Here is a 19,440-nt window from a genome sequence, read left to right on the forward strand (position 1 = left end):
CCACAATTCTCCACTGAAATCTGAGCAGTTTCATGATGACATTTTCATACTTGCTTTGTTTTGTTGATCTTCAGTCCTCTCCCCCATTTTTTTTCCTTTTAAGCCTTCTCTATTTCTGAAGTCCCCTCCCCTCCTCTCATTCTAGCTTGATTTCTTGTTGATATGATAAAACGCCATGATATGATAAAACAACAACAACAACAACAACAAAAAAAACCCTTGGGGAAGACAGGGTTAATTTCAGGTAACAGTTATGATCCATTATGAAGGGAAGTCAGGGAAGACAGGGTTAATTTCAGGTAACAGTTATGATCCATTATGAAGGGGAGTTAGGGAAGACAGGGTTAATTTCAGCTAACAGTTATGATCCATTATGAAGGGGAGTCAGGGAAGACAGGGTTAATTTCAGCTAACAGTTATGATCCATTATGAAGGGGAGTCAGGGAAGGAATTCCAGACCTGGAAGCAGGAACTGAAGCAGTGGACATGGAGGAAAGCAACTGATTGCTTGCTCTTCACGGCTTGAACCACATGCTTTCTTTATGAAGTCCAAGACCACTTGCCAATGGGTAGAGGTAAGGGGTAGGTCACTACCCACAGTGGGTGGTCCCTCCTACATCAGTTATTAATCAAGGTGATGCCCTACACATATCCCACAGGCTCACAGTCCAATCAGAAGGAAGTAATTTCTTAATCAAGTTTCCCTCTTCTTAGGTGACTCTTAATTCCTGTCAAGTTGATAAAACTAACCTCTATTATCCATTTAAAATAACTTGCCCTTGGTATTTCTCATCTGGTATTTCCCCTTGGTGTTTGCTTCCCTGCTAGACTAACTCTTGTGACTCCCAGGCTCCACTGTCTCCTGTTTTTTAAAAGCTCATGCATGACATTTTCAGCTTCAGCTGTGGCTTTTGCAGGAACAAGTCCTAAATGTGCATCCCCACATTGTTTCCAGTTGACTAGCCTCTACCCACGCTTGCATATAGATAACAATAAAACTCTAGGATCTGCGTAAGAGAGAGAATGGCCACGTGTTTGTTTCTGAGGCTGAGTTTATTGAGCAACATCTCCAGGTTTATACGGACCAGCTTTGTGGCTGACTGAGATCATTTTCAAGGACCTATTGTGGTTAGACTACAGTGATTTACTACACACTGATAGTTGTGATTTATTGTTTCTGAAAACTGGCCTTAGCAAATGATTATAAATGGATAATCTGGGAAAGCTATCTTGGCCAGAATGGAAACATTGTTTTAGACAAGTGACGCAGATATATTTTACAACGCTTTTGACTAGAAAGGAAGGATGTAGAGTGAAAGAGACTAATGAAATCAGGAAATCTGGGCTTCATTCCCAACCACTATCTATTAAACCCTCTCAGGCTTAGATGTCCTAATCATAAAATAAAGAGGTCAAAATGGAAGATTAAATGCCCGCTCCAGAGCTAAGAGAATTTACTCTTTAAACAGCTTAGCAGACTGGGTTGTCAATCATTTTGTAAAATCTCACATCAAAACATCGATCTTATGATTTTAAAAAGAAGAGGACGCAGAAGAGACCTGTTCTGAGAGAAAGAGGCCATATTCCCATTACTCGACAGTGAAGAACCATTTATGACTGTCCGGGTCTGAGGGATCAATGGAAATACCACCGCTGATGATCAAAACCCTGGGACTAAGAACACTTCATATTGAAAAGACTGTATGCAGCAGCACCCTTCACTGAAGGCTAGCTCCCTGTGGAGGGTAGAGGGCAGGCGGGAGGAGGTTCCTCCCAGAAGAGGTCAGACAGGCAAACAGGTCAGAGACCTCTGATTTACTTCTGGTTTGTTCCTAAGGCTGAGTGTACTCATAACCTACTCCTCCTTGGATTTCTCAGAGACTTTTATCTATTTACTTATTTATTTAATGGTTCTGGAGATGGTTGCGATGTGAGCAGCAGTCCCCCTTGTCACCAAGATTGCCAGTCTCTAAGCAACCGCATGTTCAAACTTGAATGGCTCACACTTCCCATTTTGGTCTCCTAAAATATTTTACACTGTACACTATGGCATGCCATTAAAATGCTACCTACATATCAGTTCTTAGAATTTTCCTTCCCTTTGAGTTAAAGAGTAACTGGAAGGGAAATGTAAGTTAACCAGCCCCGAATAAACGCTGCTTTTCTCTTCTCTCTCTCTTTAAAAATTGAACTGTGAAGGACACAGTATATGCCGTAGACCTAATAGTTCCCAACAGGTATTTCCATCTGGAAAGAATTGAGTCTCGTGCTCCATTCAAGGATAACACAAACCACCAGTTATCTCACTAATCAATGCTTTGTTCTTGCTCTTCATGCAAAATAGTATCTTTCCATTCAGGCCTATTCCTTCCCCATGCTTATTCTGTATTCTATCCCTAGTAACTTAGTTACTGTTGTGTATGTGTGTCTATGCATGGGTATGTGTGTGTGTGGGGGGGGAGGGTGCATATGTGAGCATACCTGCTTGCCTGTGTGTGTACATGTGAAGGCCAGAAACCGATTTGGGAGTATCTTCTTTTGTTGCTCTCCACCCTATGTTTTGAGGCAGAATTACACTTTGAGCATGACGGCTTGTTTCAGCTAGACTGACGGACCAGCAAGCCCCACCCCTCACCGCCAGGATCTCCCTGTGTCCACACCCTCAGTACCGGAGTTGCAAGAGCATGCTACCATGCTCAGCTCTTATGTGAGTGCTATTTATAAAAGCACAGCTCCTTATGCTTGTGCAAAAAGCACTTTGCTCACTAACCCATCTTCAGCTTCAGCCTTGACTGTTTCTGTCTGTAACTCTCCTTATTACCCTTGTTCCCAACACTTAGTCTGGTCCTCTCTGCTATCCAGGTGTTCCAAATCCCAAATGGTCTAAATACTTTTCTTAAATAATTTAAACTGGGAAACCATTTAATCTTATTTTTCTAAAATCTCCTACTGTCTGTATATTCACTGAGAATTTTATGCCAGGCTCCTTATTAAATGTTACTGAAGACCCCCTCCAAAGCAACAATGACCACCTAGCAGGTTTTTATTCCTGTTTTCCTTAACTTACTTGGGGCTGCTCACCACTTCCTCCTACTTCCGTTTCTCTTTTTATTTTTCCTTTACCTTCATTGTTCTCTCCCATAGTCTACAGGACCCTGAATAACTTCTACCTCGTTGAGAATGAACCATCCCCAAAGTGGAATCTCCCTAAAGCCCTGTTCTTTAAAACACATAACTTCCACATCACAGACTGAGGTGTTGATACGATGCCTGTCCATCACCTTGTGCTCGAGTTGGTCTTCTTATTCTCCACTTGTAGATGGAGTACTTACTGCTGGTCTAAGAGCTAAGAACACATTTTCTCTGCAGACAGTAGCATGCTTAGCTAAAGTCTTAGCCATCAGGAGCATCCTGATCCTCCCTCTGGGCAACTAGTATGAACTAATTACATTAACATTCACCTTTCCGTCCTAAGGCAGGTGAGATAAAATATTTGAGTTTACTGCTGTACGCCTTATAAATATGAGATTTTAAAAAATAAAATAAATAAAAGATTTTAAATAATGAAAGTTTTCTCATGTCCCTGACTGTAATTATCTTCTAGAGAGAAACGAGAGTCAGTTTGTAGGAGCAGCTCATGGCCTTTGGCAAAGGTGTTACTCTATTTCGATTTACTAGGTCTAAACACACCAGATCAAATGCAAAAGACTCTGCCACTTATCAAATTTACAACTGGGCGATGGGGCTGGCTGCTCCCAGACGTACCTTGAAACCTTTGGAGGCAGCAATATGGGCAGCAGTCCAGCCTTCTTTGTCAGCGTGGTTAATTAGGTCTGCAGGAACCACAGGCTTAGATGGACCCAGAGGGCTCTCTCCTCCATTCAAGCTGAACAAGCCTGACTTGGGCTCTTCTGCACTCAAAGAGTTTCCATGGGCTGGCACTCTATGGTACATCAGGAGCTTGAGGCTGTCCACGCTACCAGTGTCCACAGCTGCGTGAATTGGTGTCCAGCCATCCTGAGAATACATGGACCAAGCGGGAAAGGTTGAGAACAACATTAATGGTGTTAACTGTGTTATTTTGAGTCCACCTCTAAATTCTCTTGGTCACGAACCACTGCATCAGGGAATGGAGGCAGTCCACTCCTGAATATTCCTGATGAACTTAAGTTCTCTCACTTTTCTTGGTGACACTAATTCCTACAACTGTGATTTATGTTTGCTGATAAATAATCATTATCACCTAACAGTTACCTTCTGGAGCGAGTAGGTCCTGCTTAGCCTCCTGAGTATTAATGCCTGTCCAACCCGAATTTCCATTTAGTATTAAATAAATGGAGTGAACTTTATCTTAATGAGATTTTAAAATTATATGCAACGAAAATGGTATTAATTAATTAGTAATGCACTGAAAAACACTGCAGCAAACCAGTTTTCCTAACTGGAATGATCTGAACATTTTAATGCCAAGGATTCCAGAAGGAAAGATTCTAGGTAAAAAGGAAAAGGTAACATCTCGTAAAAAGCGAAGCCCAAATAGGTTCATTAGCTACCCATGGGCCTCTGCGCAGGAACTGCTGAGTGTAGAGGGATTCCAATCCACACTTACTTAGAAAAGGGCCCAACTAAGATACTGAGGCCATTTGCTAGAATGAATTGCCCTGCCCCAACCCCTTGTCCACCTAGGGGGTTTCTTGAGTCATCATAAGCTCAAGGCAGTGGTGCTCAGTTCTGCAACCTCAGTTCCCTCTGAGACTGCAGACTTCCCCAAGCCTCTCTCCAGAAAAAGGGAACCTGACCTCTGATGGGGAAGGCCCACTTGCCTATCAATCATGCCCAGCAAGGGAAAGGAATTTAAACGTTACAAGCATGGTTCTAGGGGAAAAAATTCCCTGTTCCCCTCCCAGTCTCTCATTCTGACACACGGGTGGGTTGGCCTACAACATAGAAACTCTTGTTTGTCTTTAAAGATTTTATCAAATAATTGATTTGTGTTGGGGCTTTTTTTTTCCCTTTATATTGTAGTTTTAAGATCATTTTCATATAGAATTCCATATTGTTATACTAAATGTATTTCAGTGAGCTACAAAACTTTTTGATTTTTAATATGTGTTTTGAGAAAAGGTCTCACTATGCATCCCTTGATAGCCAAGAACTTGATATTGTTTTTTGCCTCCCAAGTGCTGGAATTATAGGCATACAGCACCACTGCACTGTTTGTTGTTGTTGTTGTTTGTTTGTTTGTTTTTTAAGCGATGATGTAAAGGATAAGAAAATTAACCAGTAAGTAAGTGACCCTCTCAAACGTGTACTAAGTACTGTGAGCTTTTCCTAAGCTGACCCTTGAGGACTTTTTCACTCTTTCTGGATTTCAGGCCAGTAAAATTCAGTTGACCAAGACAAGACCACACAGGCAGTTAGCTAACTAGATCTGGGTATGATCTGCCTTGCAGTCAGGTACAACAGATCCCTGATTCTTCTGCAGGGTGATGACCCTTACTTAGGCCAAAGAGAAGAGCCGATTAGCTTCCTAATTTACAAATTCCAAACAGTCTTTCTAGGAAAAAACAAGACCAGACAAAAACCTTTCAACATTCCAATTTTTCTTACTACCTAACCATTAAAAGGCATAAGACATAATTACAACCCCCCCAAGGTTACTTATCAATTATACAGTGCGTTTTTGTATTGTCTAAACAATCTGTTCAGCCCAACAAAGCTAGCTTCAGGGTACAGATCGGTGTTCTCAGCAGGATGTTGTTTAACCTTTCAGGCTGAACTTCTTAATCAGGTTAATGATGCAAAATTCATTTATCTTCTAGCAATAAGACAGCATTTTGTAGTGAATATATCCAAACATCAAATATTTCTTGGATTAAAATATATAAAATAAAGAAATGTGAAACTAAACAACTCTTTTCAGATTTTCTTTTTAAAAGGAGGATCTGTTGAGATGGCCAGATCCTCTATGGGAACTAGGCATGCAAGTGGTTTAGACATACCTTTAAGCAAAACACCCATACATGTTCTTATACAATAAGAACTTTAATTAAAGGACTAAAATTTAATAAAAGCTTGAAATCGAATAAAAATACTGGAGATTTGTTTTGTTTTTAAGCTCTAACAGTAATTTACAATGGAAAATACTCATAGCTGGCCTTGTTACCTTTGCTAATATTAATACTTAATGATTGGTTCTTGTCAGAGAAATTACATAATAGCATCAAAGAATAGTATTTGTTCAATAATAAAAACGTACACATTCATTGTCTTCTCTAATTCTGAAATACTAAGAGCACCAACCGCCCCCCCCCCTTTTTTTTTAATGTTTAGCCTTAGAATTTGAATGACTCATGAGGGAAAATAGACTAGATTGTTAGTTAGCAAGCAGGAGACTCAAACAGAGGTCACTTAAAGCAGGATCCCTAAAGCAAATGCACAACTGAAGAGTGGGTTTCCATGCACAGTTGTCCTTCAGCATCTGTGGGAGGCTAGTTTCAAAGCTACACCGTGCCTTCTTCACCCTGGCCTCTGAATTTCTAGATATGCTCACATCCCTCATACAAAACACGTAGCATTCACATAGCGCCTACACACATCCTTCCACACACTTAAGTCCTCTCCATCCTACTTATAATGTTGTCTACAGTGCGAAAGCTATGTAACCATAGACTGCCTTCTATAGGGAATGATAACAAAGAAAAGAGTCTGCACCTGTCATACGTATGCATCTATAGTAGATATATGCAAGCTATATGCCTAGTTTTCAGACACAATATAAATAACACATGTTGGGGAACACTCACCCAAAAGGGTACTTACTCTGGTTTTTATACTCCGGTCAGTGCCAGCTTCCAGCAGGAGTTTGATACATTCCTTATTTCCATTTTTACAGGCCAGGTACAAAGGTGTCTGTCCTCCAGCAGCAGAGTGATTAATGTTGGCATTGTATGCAGTTAGTAATTCTATACATCTGTACATAGAATTATGATTAGTTACACACAAATGAAGTGTCACCTGGGAAGAGCTCCCTGACCAGATATTAAATCCAGACAACATGCATGAGCAATCATTCATATTGACACGTATCAATCATTTCATTCAGACCTTATATATGTTATTGCCTTGCTATCACTTTCATATGACTAAAAACTACACGTTAGCCTCTCAAAATTTATGAAAGCATAAAATTGTCCCTTTACAAATGTTCAAACCTAGTTCAGGATCCTTCTTAACAACTTTCATAGGAGTTGTCCTTGGAGTAGGTTTGACTTGTCAGGTTAAATGCTATAACCGTACTTGGTACACATATTATTTGTGATTTTAAATGGTTTTTGCCTTGACAAAAAAAAAGATGAGGCTGCTGAATTATTCTGTGACTTTTTTTTTCTAATTCACTCAAGAAAATGATTATAAACAGCATAGCCAGCCGGGCACTGTGTGCCACCTTTATAAAAAGGAGCAGGGGACTGGGAAAAGGCCTGCTTTGGGAGAAGGATGGAAGAGGCTGTCTCATTGGGTGGGAGCTGACTTCTGAGGACACAGCTGCACAGAAACACACTCAAGAAGAAACGGAGGCAGTGCCGAGACTGTGACTCTGTGACTAGTTCCACACAGAGATAGAATGTGGATACACTGAAGGATTCGCCTTTGGGAGGTTCATTTCTCTTTCAGTATTTGGCTTACATATGTTATTACTTTTTTTTTTTTTTTAAGTAACATGCTGACATATTTGTGTAACTTGATCTTTAAATTTACTGATTCCTGAATTTGCACAGGGATTTTTTTTTTCTCAAAGCTATCCATGCTTCTGCTCTGTGACAGTGACATCCTCCAAGCAAGGAGCTTACAGCTGGCCTAGTAACATGGAGGTCACAGACACGGAAACCCAGGCCAGCAGGAGAGATCTGTTCGGTGGGACGCAGAATATAACCAGAAGGTAACAGCAGAAAGTAGCTGTTAAAGGCAGACTGCTGAGGGGCATGGCAGACAAACGCACAGGAGCAATGACCCTAGGCACTGAAGGCTGCCTCCGGAATACTGGAGAACACACTTATAGTTAACCGTGCTGATGTGAATTCTAAAAAGCTTTATTTTAAGAATGGTATAGTTTGAGCTGGGGAAGTAGCTCAGCTGTTGAAGGCTAAGGCTTATAACCAAAATGTCACGGATGCTGTAATTTGTTCAAGACTATTTCTCTCTGGACAGATGGATCTGAAAGGTGGCTGCAGTATTTATGCCTCACAACCTGCCAACTCAGCCCAGGCAGGACAGCAATTTGATGATATTCTATTATTAAAATGTGACTTTTAGTTTTTAAAAAGAAATTGCTGTATGTAATGACTTTGAAGCTCCTTAAAGTTATGTGCAAATTAACTAACAGGTTCCCTTTGTACATGAACTACTTTAAGTTTGCAAAAGCTTGGCTTTGATTTTTCTCTCAATTGTGAATAAAGAAACATGAGCATTTGGGACTATCAAACAACTTACCTTACCGTAGAATAATGGGATTTTAGTAAATAATGTAATTCTATGTTCTACTTTCAATATTAGCACCAAGAAAAGCTTCTATAGAAAAGGGAAAGTAAACAAAGCTCCCAGCATTCCTTGCTTTGTTCTCCATTGCTATACTAATGTTGACCTTTTCCAGAAGCAAGTTCATCCATGTACAGTTCAGATGTATATAGATGTATACATCTATATACAGATTATATACAGACTAGACATATACACGCTTGCTTTAGATACAACATTTAACTATTATTATGAAGAATAAATCTAGGCCTGCTTTGCATTTGAACACTCGAATATGTTTGGTGGATTTGTCAATGAATATTAACCACTCATTTACATACTTAGCAGGAGTGAAATCTGTGCCAAATATAAAAAAAAAGGGGGCCACATCCATAGGAAAGAAAGAATGAAGAGTATCACTTACTCAAAATGTCCCTGAGCAGCTGCAACGCACAAGGGTGTGAAGCCATTTTTATCAGCAGCGTCGACTCGGGCTTCTGCATTCAGCAGCAATCGCACACAGTCTACAGGATTTTAACAGAAGGTCACTCAGTGCAGTGATGTGCCAGGTTCCCTCTAAGCTGTGAGGAGAATCTAACAGCAAAGGCCAACCTAATAGTTCTGTCTTGCTGGATGTGGCACACCACAGACTTTCATATGGAGAGCCATCTCTTTCCCTGAAGACAGGATATCTACGTCCACAGCCACCGAGACGTGGTTTTAAAAAATATTTCGAGGAAAGTTGTTGACGGGTAAAAAAAGGAATACCATATACCAGAAAAATATTTTGCTAGATTCTAGGCCAGAGTTTCTTCAAAAGAATGTTTTGGGGCAGACAATCAGATCCATTTAGCAAATTGTATTTATATAGTTACATTCTTACAGAATGATTAATGTTAATTTAATCATCACAGTGCTTCTATGTGGGCCATCCTACACTTGGCTACTTGAAGATCAAGGAAAGCCCACAGAAAGCCACCTGAGACACAAACATCACTAACACAGAAGTATCATAAATAATACTGCATGATCTAAATTTAATTTCTCTACAGTGAGGAAAATTCCCCCAGGGCCTCTGAATTCCAAAGTGCTTTAAATCTACTGAGTCTCCTTAGCTCTGCGTCTATCTGAGCCAACCAGGAAATAGTCCACAGTGCACATACCGTAGTAACTCAGCACGTGTCGTCAAGCCATCTCTTTTTCTGTGTTACCACGTGTTTTAGTATAGGTAACTACAAGCTTTGCATTTTAAAGAGTAAAGAGAATTCTTAGTCTTTGCTGTCATAACATTTATAGTAAGTTTTCACTTCTCAAAAAAAAAAAAACCAATGTAAATAACTATAAATTATTACAAGGCCACTCTTTCTAATTGGCAAAAATCTCTCTGTGGCAGTCACTCAATACCTAAGGCTAACACCCTGGAAGGTCTGCTTCTCCCATAGCAGCATTCTTCCTACCAAAGAAATCAGGGTTACTCTGTCCTGACAAGAGTGACCTCGGATGGAGAGTTCCATTCTAATGTGTGTTTAGTAATCCTTATATGGACAATACATTTTGTTGTACATCTGTGAAAATTGATTTGTCACTGGCTCTACATTTTATAATAAGGAGCCATATAATTAGCTCCTTAAATATTCATAAGACTTTAAAACCGGTATAAAAAAAATTCTCTGTTCTGTTCCTCCTTAAAAAAAAAAAAAAAAGAAAAGAAAGAAAAAATGAAATCCAAATGGATCCTTTGCTCACAGCAGTGACTTAAATCACCTTGGGTAATCCATCCTTTTGCCAAGTATGTTAAGGTAAGACATTGTTGGTTTGTTTAGTTTTGTTTTGGCTTTTTTACCTGTATGTCCATTCTTAGCAGCAGAATACAAGGCAGAATGGCCATCTTCACAGGAGTAATTTATATCCAGTCCTTCTTCATTAAGCAGCATTGATAATAAAGTGACATTTCCCTGGGCAGCAGCTTGCTGAAGAAGGGTGGGCCTGCCAGCCAGGGGGGCAGGACCACCACTCATTAGCAAAGGGGTTAGGGAGGGTGACCAGCCTGTAGGTTAAAGTGACCCGAGTTAGTGAGCAGGAAGAAGAGACAGACACTACCATTCCTTTTTGAATCACACACACAGAGACATGAACATGTATCCCTAGAAGATTACATGGTTTCTAACGTCATCAGTCTGTTAACGCTTTCTTAGCACAAACCCACACTGTTATTTTCAGACTTTCTATCTGGTGCTAATTAAATTAACCTTGATGAGGACATGTTATTTTTAGTTGTCAGTTTGGGACACACACACACACACAAAAAAAAAAGAGTTAAAGAAATAATTGGTTTTAGGAATCCAAGTTGGCTATCACACTTCACAAACTTAAATTTCTATTTAGAATTTCAAATCATTTTGAATCCTAAAATTATATAAAGGTTACCTTAATTTCAATACTAATATGGCAATGTAAATAAAGTATGTGTAAGATACCACTGTAGCTTCAAAGAGTTTCTTCGACAATGTCTCTAAGGTAATTATTTTGCGTAAACCAGGAAATGGGCCTTACTCTATCAAGGAGTTTGTTCTATTCCTTGAATTTCCATATCTGAGAAACAAATAATGGGTGTTAAAAGCTAATAGAAATACTCTCTCTATATATATGGCTGTATTGTATGGCAGCACAGAATTCAGTTTTGAAAACTACCATCTCTCGCCATCTTCCCAGCAGGACAAACAAACTTTTGGAATTGGCCAACAAAGCAGGGCACTCTACCATATAGCTTTAACCAAGACTGGAAGAGTTATCATGGTTAGATAGTTCTCATCAGTGTTTAGCAGCTTTAGAAGAGAATCTGTTAAGAGTGTGAAGTCGGCTGCATATAGCCTGGAAAATTTTCTGAATCCTTCCTTGATCAAAAGGCTGTAAAAACAGTAAAGTGCAAATGTTTATTTAATTGGTAACTGTGCTTTTTCCTGCTTAAATACAATGAGCGAGCCCCAATACTTTTAAGCAGTGCTGTACGTAACTACACATCTATATTCTTCAAGCAGACTTTCCATAGGTATACATAACATTCCCTTCAGCAAGATATAATAGGTGTGCTTTCCTATCCCTCTACCAAGGTCTTAGTTACACTAATATGAATGTAATATTCAATTCTTATGATTAATGACAAGTTTTTGGCCTTAGTTGTTTCAGGATATAGTTAAAGTACATATCAAAGAAACTTCTCAGAATATTGAAAATTCTTTATACAAATAAATCGAAGAGAGGCCATTTATGCAAATAGAAATCCATGGAATATTGAAATCTCAAAATTATATCTTTATAACCAATAATTTGAATCCATGGATTATTTATTGTTTTATCATAGCAGGACAGCAATGACAGACAATTAAAATGTTTATAAAATTCAATATTTCTCAAATCTTTATAATATTTCCCCATCCATACTGATTAGGTCTTCTTAGAAAAGTAGTATTTTTACTTCATACTTACAAGAAGGCTCCTCTCTGGTACATTTTACCTTTTGTAATTTCTTAAAAACAAACAAACAAAAAAAAACAGGCCCACAAAAATTAAATCAGTACTTATTAGATATGGATGATAGACAGAAAATTATAAACACCAAGGTAGGACACCTTGACTGTAAAGCAAACACAAGCAAGAGGGAAGCATTACACTACTGTCCCCAGCAGAACAGGGAGGGGGGTTTGCTTTCATGCTATCCACACACGCACGCGAGCACACGCGAGAACACGTGAGCACACGCGAGCACACGCGAGCACACACTCACGCATACACACACAGACACGCATGCACACACGCACGCAAACATGTACACATGCACACACACACTCTGTCATCTCTTCTTTACATCTCATTCAAGGAATGTTGGTGCTTGATATTCTTCCATGAATACCAATGTGTATATAATAAAGTTTATTCTTTAAAAAAAAAAAACAGTTCTAGACTTTGGGGAAAACAATACAAATATTGTCTTATATGAAAATATTGATTTATAATGAAATACTCAATTATGTATATAATCTTCTGGAAGACACTACTCATGTGAAAGGTAAAAGGCTCTATTCAAAAATGTTCTTAACCGTTAGGTCATGAAATGGAGCAGTATCAGTTTCCTTGGAGGACTGAAAAAAATGGTTTTTAAATTTTCACAAAAGAACATGTTTTGTAACTATTGTGAACTTTAAGCTCTTACATTTTAAACAAATGTTATATTTTTAGTATAATTTCCAATGTTCTCTCAACACAATTTATTTTAATAAATCCTGTTACAAATATGGGGAAAATAAAAGAAAGACCTCATCACAACACTAGTATTCATCTGAAACTCTCAACCATGAGAGAAATGGTGATAGATGATTAACTGGATTAGTTAGGGATAGAATGAACCCGAATCCACACAGCTACTCTTCCGATGTTAGGCAGTCATTCAGCTACGCAGCATTGGAGGCAGACATTAGTAACGGTGAGGATTTGCATAGCAGGCCACGAAACAGTAGGGACATGCAATGGCGTAGGAAGAGGAGCTGAGAACAGCTTCTGGCACCAGCTTCAGAGGGTGGAGAGAGTTAAGGGCACAGCCCAGACCATTCTGATTTTGCGATTTAGCGTTCAAGCCAATCATACATGAGTATACTTTAGAAAATATATTTCAGAAAGGAAAAAAGTTTGAACCAAATGAAATGAAGTTTATGACATAAATCATAGTAACAAGAAAAACAACCACAAGAAGAAAGGAAAGAAGGAAGGGAGGGAGGGAGGGAGGGAGGGAGAGAGAGAGAGAGAGAGAGAGAGAGAGAGAGAGAGAGAGAGAAAGGAAAATGTATAAGGGTTTGGGGACTCAGTAGCCTGGAGTGAATCCTGCTTTAACCTTCTTCATGTAACCATTGGAATGTATAGGTTCATTTGACAAGTTGGTAAGAATTTCTACTTCATTTAGAATTTAAAACGTTATTTTAAAAGGTCATGATTTGCTATGAAGTTGCCTCTAGTTAGTGTACGTTCCAATGCAACCCATTAAAAGGAGACCCTTCTGTCACTCTAGCTTTCCTCTGGGATTTCACCTCCCTGTTACAGACAGAAGGTGGCAGGTACACAGGGTATCTCAAGAGAAAACTGCTGAGATCCGGAGCGAGGAGGAGTACACAGTCCCCACCGTGAGGAGAAGTCAGAGCATCCTTCAGTTGGAAAACAGTCTTAACTTGGGGTTCAAGCGTTTAAGGTGTGGATGGCAAAGCTAATATCTTAGAAACAATTTCGCCCCAGGATTACAGCTACAAAAGGGGAGAAATGAACTAATTTTGCCGACTGAAACTCAGCTCAATGCTTGCTCACGTGATCAAAGAAATGGGAACCGATCTCTGCAAGGCATCTGGCAGGCACACTTTCCGCCTTGGCTTTGCTCCTACCATCTACAGTGGAGCCAGTGGAGAGGTAATGACCTCCTATGGGCTTATGGCCTGAAGAGGAACAAGCTCGCTCAGGTCCAGCCGGGTTAAGGAGCAGGGTGTAGGGTCTCCGGTGCTTCCTAGCTGCCATAGCCGCCTTGGTAAAAACTGCAGCGTAGCTCAGTAGTGGGGCGCTCACCTAGCATGTATGAAGTGTAAATAAAGAAAATAACCAGTAAAAAAGAAAAAAATAAGACTCTGGATTTGATCCCCCCAGTGCCACCAAAATAATCTTTAAAAAAAAAAAAAAAAAGAATTGGAACAAACTAAATGTGCTGCAGGTACAACCCTATCTAATTTGGGAAGCTTGGGATGACCTACACCTGCAACTGAGTTCTGTAATTATACAAGCTCGCTGCAGTCTAACGTTTGTGCCCTCAGAGCACATAAGGAGGTGCCTACTAAACACCTGCTAAGGGACTAAGACCTCCGGTGCCACCCTTTGCCCTGAAGAGGCACACTTTATAATCAGTCAGACAGAAGCCTGCTATTTTTGCTGAAGGGCACCCTACAGTTCTGGGAACACAACAACCGAACTAGAAAATTGAAAAACAAGGGACTGACTTTATATATCTTAGTGGCTACTGTTTCATCAAAATTTCTTATTCACTTTTTGGCACCTCAGATATAAGTAAAGGTAGTTTTGGGTTTTTTGTTTGATTGTTGTTTGTTTGTTTGTTTTAGAGTCCTGGCTTCTTTAGTCCAGAATTCCACCGAATAGAAAACAGTTGTTTGGGCAAACATTTAACTGATTAGGAGTTAGTCATCTTTTAAAACTTAATTTCTCCATGGTCACACATGCTTGTTTCAAAGCTTCTCTGTTGATTACTAAAGGGTGTGTGCAGCTGGACTTGGAATCACAGTGCCTCCTGAGGCAGCAGCTGGCAGAGCCTCAAGGTATCAAAAAACAGATGGCTTTGTACTTAAAAACAAAACCAGCTGACAGCATTCATTTGCCCTGGAAAGTGTTGCCTACACACAGTCTATACAGTTCCATCAGAGCACTGTCATGGCTCCAAGTGACTCTGGAGCCAATGCTCTCCAGCAGTCTACAGGTCTTAAGGTCCATGTTTGAATTGTTCTGGATGGGGACCAAATGTCTCTCTTCTTAGGGTAGCTTCAACTAGTGGGAAAGACGACATAATTCTGAGCAATACCAAGACATATCAAACTTAATACAACCATTTTAGAGAGAAAAACTAGGGAACCTCAAATGCCTATAAAATCACAAAATGACAGTAAGATCAATTCTAAAGTAAGCTCTCAAACGTGCTATAAGCAGGACTACCAATCAGGTGGGGATTAGTCATGCTGCCGCAAGTTCAGTGCCATGCCTTGGTAAGTTATGGTCTCTGAGCTTCCCTCCAGCCACTCTCTCTGAGCACTCTAAACTCTGACCTAAGCAAGAGGATGCTTGTTCATGATGAAAAGGATCATCCAAAACAGTCATATACAATGAAGCCTCACCTCTAATGCCGACCTATTAACTCCACAGTGTGTGCTGTTTCTGATTCTCAGTTTTGCCCTTGAAAACAAAAACAGCCTCCCCTAAAGCTGAATTTCCATGGGAACTGCTTGGAATTAGAAGCATTCAGTCTGGCAATCTGAAGCACTTAGCTCCTTCACTGGCGGCTGGCTTCAGTCTGTGCTCCATGCTTTAAGTTTTAAAGATGATGCTACTGATATTTCCCTTTCATGTTTAAATCTCTGCTCTTTAGAGCCAATAGGATCTGCCAATACCTAATGTCTGAGGAGAGCAGCACAGATTGCTCCAGAGTGCCAACAGAGCTCTGACCCTAAGCGTGAATCGACTTTAGCTGTGATAATGAAAAAGCAATGCTCCCATAACCATATACAACCACAACAACATCTAGTTCTTTGTGGGACTTCCAGACTGAGCAACCTCACAATGTACTCATGCAATGGGAACTTTAATATCCCATGTGGTGTGGAAGCCATCTGGGCTTAAGTATTGGAAGACAATACCTTCGCCAAAGAGATACATGCCATTCCAACTAAAGTAAGCTTGTAACTGAAATTTATAAATATTCAGGGTAAGTAAGGGACATTCATACCAAACTGATAGGAATCTTCAGAATCTATTAATTACAGAATAAACCCCACCAACCTGCATATCTAGAGTTATACAAACAGTGACTTGGTAGGATTTTTCTTAAGCCACCCTAAAAGGACCAAATTGAAAGCACACTGAGGATGATCCATTAAGAGTGAGTTCTTGTGATATAAATATTTAATAGGAAGGGATACGCTTTCCTCCCCTGGAAATGTTTCCATCTCTCTAAATTAATGGTCTCCCTGGACTTCAAACCACCATTTTCAGGTTATTTTCAAGAAAAGCACTTAGAATGATGAAGCCACAATTCATAGAGCAAGATGAATCACCATCACCCCAGAGCCTTACAGAAAACTCCTCCCCCCAAAAAAAATTTTAAAAAGGAAAGAGAGGGAGAGAGAAGAAAAGAAATGAGTTAGTGGGTGAAAGGAGTATTAAACATGTTTTAAGACAACATAAAAGAAATTAAGACAGGTCAGAGAGTAGGGCACATTTTTTACAAAAGGGTAGAAGACTTTAATCCCTTTACCTGATGCTGTTACCAAGAGGCTGTCGGGGCTACGGGATGAGGCACTAACAGGGTTTATGGAAGAGCAAAAGGCAACGGTGCCGGGGATGACAAGGGATCTGTCTGAACATGCGGGTTGGTTCAGTCCAGGGGTTCCAGCAGGCCAGGCACCCACCTGAGACGTGGCCAGGGCCGAAACGGGACAGCCTGCAGGTGCCACAGTTAAATCTATGGACGGTTTTGGTGGCAGCTGAGGGGAGGACGACTTAGGGACGTTCTCCTCATTTACTACCTTGGTCCCTTGTGGCAAAGTGGAGGGAGGTGAAGCCACAATTTTGTTATCAACTTTGGCCCCTGCATTGGAGGCCCTCAGTTGGGGGTGTGGCGGAGAAGGAGTTTGGGAGAGCCCTGGTTTTTTGGGAGGGATAGGAGGAGGATTTCCTCTGTCAACCCGTGCTGCCCCGGGTGTCTTTAAACCGGTTCGACCAACTGGAGGGCAGGTGCCAGCATCCCCTCCTGGAGATGGTCCAAGCCTTGAAGAGGCGCCCGCTTGAGGGCCGGTAAACCTGGACAGCGCTTGGGTCACAGTATTCCGAGCTAGCTGCTTGGCTACTAGGTTGTCGCGACTCGTAGGAGAGACATCTCTTGAGGGAGGGCTTTGAGTGTTGTTTCCATTCTGGTCTGGGTCATTTGCATTGCCCTGAAATCTAAATCTAGCCGCTTGGATGCGTGGGTTGAGGCCTGGATGAGTGTTGGCACACGGTGAATGTAAACTGTGCACTGGAGGAGCTTGTGAGTGGTTCTGGGGTGCTGGGCCTGGTGTCTGAGCAGCGGCAGGGGCAGTGCTACTTGGAGTTGAGGGGATGCTATTTGATAGATCAGGGGCATTGCCTGCGCTTGGTCCATTCTCCTCAATTCTATTTGCACTGGAAGGTAGAGCGGTAGGTGGAGAGGGACCCAAGTCACTATGGGAAGCCTGCCTATCAATTCCAGGTCTAATCAGCAGGGCACTGGGGCCCACATTCCCTTTTGTGTTTGTGGGAACTAAGGGGCTCCCTGTGGAAGGCTTTGTGGGTACAGTCAAAGGCAACTTCTTCACAGGGTCAGCGCTTTCTATCACCACATCTGTCTGGCAAGCAACAGACCTTGTCACAGGCCCTTCTGTTGCCACAGATATGGAAGCCAGGCGCTTATCTTTTGTCTTCCGTGGGAGGGCGAGGCCGGGCTTGCCATCACTTCCCTTCTTCATTTGCTCCATCATTTTCTTCATCTTGTCTAGCTCCTCTTTGAGGTCGGTGGTGTGTGCTTCTTCTCGGCTCAGCTTGGCACGCAGCTGCTCCCTTTCCGTGTCAAACTCCGAGAGCTGTTTCTCCAGCTGAGCTTCCATTCCAGAGCTTCTCTGTTTCTCAGCTGAGAGCTGGTCTTCTAACTCACTTGTCTTTTTCTTTTCTTCCTCCAGTTTCACCATGACTTCCTCCAGCTTCTGAGCCTCCTCTACGACTTTGCCCGAGAGCTGCTTACACTCCTTCACCAGCATCAGGACCACATGCTTGTTCTTGCCCCTCTCTTCCTCCAGGTGGGCAGCCAGCTTCTTGTGCTCCTGTTCAAGGGCCTGGAGCTGGAGCTTTTCCATCTCCAACTGGAAGATATTCAAAGGGAAGCCTGAATTAGCAGATAGAATAGTCTTTGTATCATAGAAGGGCTTTTTTATTAATTTCTGAATAATGGTATGATTTGGGTTAGCAAAAGTGCCACAGTTTGTTATGATTTTTTTTTAAAAAGTAATATTTAAAGACCCATTAAAATGAGAAGATTGACAAAGGGTTTTCTGCAAAATATCTACATTAAGAAAAAAAAGGAATTGTTTTAATCTATTAAATTTAACTACGGTGCAGGAGAACAGTAATAGGATATTTCAAGTCACAGCACAGAGTTCAAAAAGAACTGTTTTGATGAGTACAGATCAGTGAGAGAATTGGTGCTATTTAATAAAGGTTCAATGGCTGCAAATTATTAACTAATCTTTGAGACACACAATCAGGTTTTAAATCTCAAGCCACATAGTTGCTAATGGTATTAAATAGCTAAATTACTTAACCTCCTCGAGAATGTAGGCTAGGAGTGGTATGAAATAGCATATAAAGGTATTTTTAGAATGAAAGTATAATGAGCTAACAGATCATTTTATTAGATCTACAGTCAAAGCTATCCCACCCAAAGCCTCACCCTGTCATTAACTTGAATGCTGCTTTTGAATTTAGCTACCTTGACCCACCTGGTGCTTCTGTGACCTTGATCCTACCTCTTAACTCGGGGTCTTCAACCTTGTGGTCCTGGCTGCCTTAGATGCCTTAAGGAGGCCCTCCTTCACAAAGAATCCCATGCGCTTCCCAGAAGTAACCAGCAAGCAAACACTCCAGCATGCTTGTTCATCAAGATGCCTATGTGTGGGGTTGTACCTGCTTTTCTTTAGCCAAAAGGAACTGGCTGTTCAGGAAGCCATGGGAACTAACTTGGTGTTGTTCAGAGAAAAAAAAAAAAAAACTTTCCCAAAAGATCAACACAGAGACTGAGCTTTTAAAGCCTTTGTCTCCAGACATAAAAGGAAGAGCACTGAACCCAGGGCTGTATGCATGATAAAATTCCCCTATCACTGAGCAACATCCCAAACCTGAGGTAAGATTCTGTCATATTCACCAAAGCACCCATCAGCAGATAAGCGTGCCTCCTCTTTTTCCTTCTGGCTTCTGTTCCCTTGTCACTTTTACTGTGAGGCCTACTGTGCCGCTATCTTTGTGTCAACTTGACACAAGCCAGAGTCATTTGGGAAGAGGGAACCAGAACTGAGAAAGTATCCCCCACCAGACTGGCCTAAGGCCTGC

The 19,440-nt window shown here is 40.9% G+C and overlaps 1 protein-coding gene and 1 long non-coding RNA gene across 6 annotated transcripts in view; one reads left to right on the top strand and one right to left on the bottom strand.

The window, feature by feature from the left end:
* Cttnbp2 (cortactin binding protein 2) overlaps positions 1-19,440 on the bottom strand; it is a 144,905-nt gene that overhangs the window by 47,412 nt on the left and 78,053 nt on the right. For 3 of the 5 annotated variants that reach the window (XM_021190492.2, XM_029535411.1, XM_029535413.1), the window contains exons 4-8: positions 16,580-18,197; positions 10,358-10,561; positions 8,939-9,038; positions 6,823-6,973; positions 3,766-4,017 (exon numbers count right to left, since the gene is read on the bottom strand). In XM_021190492.2, coding sequence (XP_021046151.1) covers positions 3,766-4,017; positions 6,823-6,973; positions 8,939-9,038; positions 10,358-10,561; positions 16,580-18,197 — 2,325 coding nt within the window. Of the gene's footprint in view, positions 1-3,765; positions 4,018-6,822; positions 6,974-8,938; positions 9,039-10,357; positions 10,562-12,000; positions 12,041-16,579; positions 18,198-19,440 lie in introns of all 5 variants that reach the window. The other 2 variants (XM_029535412.1, XM_029535414.1) reach the window with 2 other exon arrangements.
* On the top strand, positions 7,623-10,803 carry LOC110316296. The gene is made up of 2 exons (XR_002380261.1): positions 7,623-7,939; positions 8,911-10,803. It is a non-coding gene; the product is annotated as an uncharacterized LOC110316296 (long non-coding RNA).

Source organism: Mus pahari, chromosome 2 (assembly GCF_900095145.1).
Source record: "Mus pahari chromosome 2, PAHARI_EIJ_v1.1, whole genome shotgun sequence".
Lineage (NCBI taxonomy): Eukaryota > Metazoa > Chordata > Mammalia > Rodentia > Muridae > Mus > Mus pahari.